Raw genomic sequence first — 7065 nt, 5'->3', positions numbered from 1 at the left:
TACTATTTAACGAAATACAAATTTTTTCATTTAATATATAAAGAATTTAAATTTCAAATTAATATTCAAATCTTTTAAAACCGTTACATTTTTCCACGTACATTCCTCTAAAACTAGCTCTTTCTCTTTTACAAATACAACTTTACCGTGTAGAGACGGCCAATTACATGACGACAAGCATATGCTTGCGCACACACAACGAGTATAAAAAACGAACGAATAAGAACAACAAAAAACAATATTTAATCGAAACGTTGTCAGCACTGAACGGTAGCAAGAGGAAAAATAGATTCAGAAAAATCCAGAACACAGACGTAAAATTTTGTATAGAAGTTTAGCTAAATAAAAATTGGCGTTTTGGCCACGCAATATAAAGAGTCCTTAAAAAATACAATTAACTATTTTTTTATTTAAATATAAATTAATAATAAAACAATAAACAGCAACAAATATGACTCGTAAGTATAAAAAAGAAAATTTATGAAAGAAAAGTGTTTTTTTTTCGTGGTTGAAGAAAATTTATCTGCACTAAAGGAAATAGAAATTTGAAAAAATAAGTAATTTAAATTTTTTTTATTTAATGGTGTCAATTGTTTAATTTGTAATTGTTTTTTTTTTATTAATAAAGTGTTCTAAATTTGTTTTTGTTTGGTGCGTGTTTTAAGTTATTTTTAAATTTAGAAAAAAATTGATTTTGTTTGCAATTGTGAAGTACTATTGATTTCATTGCCAATTTTTGTATTTTCTAATGGGGATTTTTGTATTTTTTTTTTTTTAAATTTTAGGTGGAAATCAACGTGATTTAGCCCGTCAAAAGAACGCCAAAAAACAAGCTGAATTAAATAAAGGCAAACGTAATGACAATTTAACCGTTGAACAACGTAAACAAAGGTATTTTTTTAATAAATTTTATTAGACTTTATTAGTTTATGCATTTTTATTATTTCATAATTCCATTGATATTCATATAATTATGATTTCCTGTTTTGAATTTATGTATACCGGGTCATTGACCTTTGCCATTTGATTTGGTTAAGAAACAGATTTGAAGTGGTTCAAAAAGTGCTTTAAATAAAAATTTTAAAGTTTAATTTTGTTGAAAATTGAAGATATTACTATTTATTTTACGAATTATAATTTTGAAACAATTAGCGCCTTTAGTAGATGTCGAATTAGTTGATCGTAACGTTAACGTAATGCAGTATATGTACTACACTACATTTCATTAAGGGAAAGATAGCAGTAAGTTCTTTTATATGCAAATAGAGCATCATAAAAAGTCTGCTATGTCCTTCTATAGATAATGCAACTATCATTGCCGACTTACATTTAGACATCATAGGTATGATGGCAAGAAAATGTTAATTTATAGACTAAAATCTGATATATTTATTATCAGTTATCTTGACATCTAATGGGTGAAGGTCTCTTGTCTAAGTTAGATCAGTTCACCAGTACAAAAAGTGTTATAAAGGAAACGAATTTACATATTTTGGATTCCGCGATAGAAGAATTGCTAAGCTTCTGTTGTAATTTTTACAAAGGGATCAACATGGACCCGAGCAAAGCCGGATTTAGCTACCTTTTGTTATCATGATGGCATTATACGATTTTATATCAATTATCCCTATTATGATCTGGCTAGATAGCAGCATCTCATAATTGATAGACCATCTTTGGTCCCATCAAATGCAGAGCATTACTTTAACGACATGGATACTTGGGATATCGTAATGGATCCATTCTTCATCGCAAGTACAGATTTGAAAGCAGTTCTCAATGGATATGAAGGTTCTTTTTAGTTGGTCATGGATTCTCATAAAGTACTGCTTCGAATTCCTGCGGCAGCTTTTTCAAAAGTCAATTTTAATTTTATTCAAAATTTATGAGTTAAATAGAGAACAAGTGTCAGTATCGTATGACAAAGAAGATTACTGATGAGTTGTGGGCCTGAAAATGCCATCCTAACTGTTGATGTGTCCAATAAAATTTAATTTTTTTTAGTATTATAATTAAAAATATCATTACAATTTGGAAAAAAATTATCATTAAGTGGGACTGGAATACATGTTAAATGGACTGCTGTTGATTCACTTCACAAAAGGTCTTGCTTAATTGCAGTTGGCTAAAGCAAAGACACAGAGTAATGATAGATAAGAATATAACAATGAAAAAGCTCATAAACTTCGATCTAAATCAATAAAGTACAATGTAACTTGAATAAGGGCTTTGTCACAGTTCCCGTATTCCATTCATAGGAAATTAGAATCATAACTTTAGATTTAGATTTTATGTGTTATAACTTGTAATACTCCCTAGATATTATATTTTGTTCTTCCCGGCTAAAAACCTGATGTCATAGGTATTTGAACTTTTTGCAAATACAATGAAAAAAAGTTATTATTATCAAACCAAGACAAAATATTTCATTTAAAGTCTACAAAAACAAATATATGCAGACCTCAGAGATTGCGAAATTTTAATTCAAACATTTTGTTCTTAAAACTTCTAGATTATAAAATGTTACACGTTTTAATATTTCTCTAAACATATCTTTTATTAGCTACCTTAATTTGCATTAATCTATATGAATATTTAAATTTCGCAAAATATTTTTTGCAAACCAAAAAAACAGTTAATAGCATAAATCAGCCTGATTTAGTTTCAGTTTTCTTAAGAATTTTTTTATTTATAATTTATGTTAATTATTCAGATTAGTTTTTGATAGTAGTGGGGTTTTGTTACTATTTTTTATTGTTTATTTTTTTGAAAAATATAAAAATAACTAAACAAATCTAATTTAAATTAAAAAGTTTAAGTTTTTTGCTTAAAACTAATTTCTTTTTTGGGAAAAGTCTAGATGTTTTTTTTTTCTGCTTCATTAACAAGTTTCATTAAAAGTTTTTACGATTTTAAATATTTTCCAGTATTGACTCATAAATAATCTACAAATATGTTTTCTTATTTTTATTAAGAATTATGTGTAATTTAATGAAATTTGTTTTTTTTACTTTCATCACATTCTTCTATTAAAAATCTTCATATTTCATTATTGTTTACTTATAATATTTGCTTACAAAAGTGAAACACTTGTGATCTTATTATTCAATAAAATAATCTATTAAAAGCTCAAATTAAAACTTTAAATACACAATAACATAGGGTAATAAGCAGTGTTTAATTGTTATTGTTATAAACTAGAATTTTCATAAACTTTTCAAGCTTAATTTATTCTAACGCAACTATTTTTATAACTTGAGAAGGTTATAGACCTAGTCTGCAGTCTATAGTATAGTCTATAGTGTATTCTGCAGTCTAGTATGCATTCTAGTCTACAGTCTGGTATATAGTCTAGTCTATATTCTAGTCTACAGTGTAGTCTACAGTCCAGTCTGGACTTTAGTCTAGTCTATAGAATATTGTCTGGTCTTTAGTTTATTCTTAAGTATAGGCTTTAGTCTAGTCTATGGTGTAGTCTACAGCCCAGTCTATAGTGTATTTTATAGTCTAGTTTAAAGCCTAATCTATTCTAGGGTCTAGTATAGTCTAGTCTAGACTATAATCTAGTCTGTAGTCTAGTCTATAGTGTAGTCTATAGTCCAGTCTGTAGTCTATTCTGTAGGCTAGTCTATAAGCTAGTCTATACTATAGTCTATAGTCTAGTCTATAGCCTAGTCTATAGTCTAGTCTATAGTCTAGTTTAAAGTCTAGTCTATAGTCTAGTCTATAGTCTAGTTTAAAGTCTAGTCTATAGTCTAGTCTATAGTCTAGTCTATAGTCTAGTCTATAGTCTAGTCTATAGTCTAGTCTATAGTCTAGTCTATAGTCTAGTCTATAGTCTAGTCTATAGTCTAGTCTATAGTCTAGTCTATAGTCTAGTCTATAGTCTAGTCTATAGTCTAGTCTATAGTCTAGTCTATAGTCTAGTCTAGTCTATAGTCTAGTCTATAGTCTAGTCTATAGTCTAGTCTATAGTCTAGTCTATAGTCTAGTTTAAAGTCTAGTCTATAGTCTAGTCTATAGTCTAGTTTAAAGTCTAGTCTATAGTCTAGTCTATAGTCTAGTCTATAGTCTAGTCTATAGTCTAGTCTATAGTCTAGTCTATAGTCTAGTCTATAGTCTAGTCTATAGTCTAGTCTAGTCTAGTCTATAGTCTAGTCTATAGTCTAGTCTATAGTCTAGTCTATAGTCTAGTCTATAGTCTAGTCTATAGTCTAGTCTATAGTCTAGTCTATAGTCTAGTCTATAGTCTAGTCTATAGTCTAGTCTATAGTCTAGTCTATAGTCTAGTCTATAGTCTAGTCTATAGTCTAGTCTATAGTCTAGTCTATAGTCTAGTCTATAGTCTAGTCTATAGTCTAGTCTATAGTCTAGTCTATAGTCTAGTCTATAGTCTAGTCTATAGTCTAGTCTATAGTCTAGTCTATAGTCTAGTCTATAGTCTAGTCTATAGTCTAGTCTATAGTCTAGTCTATCTAGTCTATAGTCTAGTCTATAGTCTAGTCTATAGTCTAGTCTATAGTCTAGTCTCTAGTCTAGTCTAGTCTATAGTCTAGTCTATAGTCTAGTCTGTAGTCTAGTCTGTAGTCTAGTCTATAGTCTAGTATATAGTCTAGTCTATAGTCTAGTCTATAGTCCAGTCTGTAGTCTGGTCTATTCTATAGGCCAGTCTATAGTGTAGTCTATGGTATAGTCTAAATATACTCTAGTCTATAGTCTTGTCTATAGTATAGTATTTACTCTAGTCTACAGTCTTGTATATAGTCTAGTCTATAGTGTACTTTACAGTCTAGTCTATAGTCTGGTCTTTAGTCTAGTATATTTTCTAGTCTAGTATATAGTCTAGTCTATAACCCTTCTTAACCTAAACCGTAGCCTAGGATTTAGGCTAGTCCATAGTCTAGTCTATAGTATACTCATCCACTATATGATGCCCTTTGGGACTTGTTGTTGTAACAATTCGACAGTGACTAATAGTTCTTTCTTGAAAAAAAAAACTTTCAAACTGATCGTGGCTGATTTTACAATGTTTGGCCAAGTAGGACTCGAATCGTTCTGGAGCGAAAATCCAATGGTCGTAGGAACGCTCCAAGAAATTAGATAAGAGTCCAGGTATCAGCATACCCAGTTCACTGAGTTATTGGAAATATTGCCAGCACCATTAGGTCTCGCATGCAATGACTCTTTGTACATCTACTCTTTCACTGCTTAAGTTTAACTACGAGTAAGGGAACGCTATTTTAGCTGTCCCTTTATTTTAGGTAGGGAGCAAATATTGTTATTGATACCAGGTTGTTTAATTTAGGAACCAATGAGTAATATCTGCGATCAATAATGATATCAGTAACTTAATGGACACAAGTCAGCTACACGATTGCCATTTAAACCTAACTTAAACTAATCAATTTCAAAAGATTTATGATCGAAAGGCCCTTTCAACCAAACCTACTCAATATGTATGTTAAACGAAAGATATTCGAAAGGCCCTTTGAACCTTACCTAGTCAATATTGGAAAATGTTGTAAAGAATATAGGGATTTTAGTCATATCTCAACTATTTAGCACAAAATTTGGTATTTTTTTCTAAAAATTTAAAAAATGCTTTTTATAAGATTTTGAATGTATTTCTACAACTATTATATGCTAATAAAAGTGCAAATTAAAATCATTTGTTGTTTAAAGTTTTTTTTTTTTATTTTCACACTTTTTCATAACAGAAAACCTATGAATCAATGAGATTTTAAGTTGTTAATGTGTATAATAATCTAACAAAAGCTTTCACAGAATCAGAATTAAAACGTTAATTCAGAAAGCAACATTTTCTCAACAATTTTCAGTTTAATTTCATTTTTAATTTCAAGTCATGTTTTTCATCTCCTCATTTTCATACTTCAAACCCAATTTTCAATAACAAATTTTTAATCTTTTTTTTTTTTTTTTTTTTTTTTTTGAAACAGAGATGCCGACTTAATGCGTGAGAAACAACGAAAGAAAGAGGAGGAAGCTGCTGCAAAAGCTGCAGGCAAAGTAAAATAAAATGAAAAACTTTTTTGACACATTTTAGTGAGGCCATTCATTACAAAAAACAGCCAGAAAAAATTAAAACTATCCACAGCTCTCATAACAAATTCTCTACAAACGAAGTGATTTCCAAAAAAAAAAAAAAACAAGAAACAAAATGTATAAAACTGATAAACATTCTAATACATGTGTTCTTTACACTCTACAAAACAAAAACTATAGTTAATAATTGCTGTTACAGAGTAGTCAAAATATTTCTTTAAAAATCGGCTAAATTCTGTAATAGTTTCAATTAAACAACTTTTCTCCTTTACACACTCACTCCCTCCACTCCATGAATAATATATTCCGTTTTGGTATTACTTTGAAGTTCCTTTAATAAATTCAAATAGAATTATTTATATTTTAGTTTCTCATTAAAATTAATTTATATTTAAACACATACAAAGTACTCCCCCCCCTCCACGATACATTTTTGTATAAAACCTATTCTATAAAGTAAATTTTTAATTAAATTGTCCATCAATCATTTTTTATGAAATCATTCGAAATTGAGAGAGAGAGAGAAAAACAAAAAGAATTGTGTATTAGTGATTAGTTTTAAATAGTTTTTTCTTTTAACTTTTTTTATTTCTTAGTTTTATAAGATGATATTAAGTTTAACAAAAAAAAAGAAAAATAAAAATTATAAATAATTTATATTTAAGTGAATACAAAACTGTAAACCATAAAAAAAATTGTATAAATTATATCGATAATAGAAAAAAGCAAAAAATAGCATAATAATAAAATTTAAAAATATTAAAAAAAAGGAACATTTGTGTGATTTTTCTTAAATAAACATCAAAAATATCAACCCAAGCATATAAAAATTACTTTAAAAAAGAATTGTGTGCTTTTGTTTTAGACCGATACTGTAAAATATAACAACGGGAAAATATAGCATACTTTTAGGAACTGCTTTAAATTACGATCGAGTTGTACAAGTCTACAAAACTGAGCTTCTATAAAGAGCATAATTATTCTGGATTAAAAATATGATGA

The 7065-nt window shown here is 28.5% G+C and overlaps 1 protein-coding gene across 1 annotated transcript; it reads left to right on the top strand.

Annotated features, from left to right (window-relative positions):
• The first annotated feature begins 205 nt into the window (after nt 1-205).
• On the top strand, nt 206-6200 carry LOC119606973 (putative SERF-like protein). The gene is made up of 3 exons (XM_037960656.1): nt 206-458; nt 786-891; nt 5958-6200. Exons 1-3 carry the CDS (start codon nt 452-454, stop codon nt 6034-6036), a joined length of 192 nt encoding a protein of 63 aa, XP_037816584.1. The 5' UTR covers nt 206-451; the 3' UTR covers nt 6037-6200.
• Nucleotides 6201-7065: the final 865 nt, after the last annotated feature.

Source organism: Lucilia sericata, unplaced genomic scaffold (assembly GCF_015586225.1).
Source record: "Lucilia sericata isolate MDLA Ls3-8-SP2 unplaced genomic scaffold, ASM1558622v1 Contig000642F_arrow, whole genome shotgun sequence".
Classification (NCBI taxonomy): domain Eukaryota; kingdom Metazoa; phylum Arthropoda; class Insecta; order Diptera; family Calliphoridae; genus Lucilia; species Lucilia sericata.
Note: the sequence above shows the minus strand (reverse complement) of the source record. Positions and strands in the feature narration are given on the sequence as shown.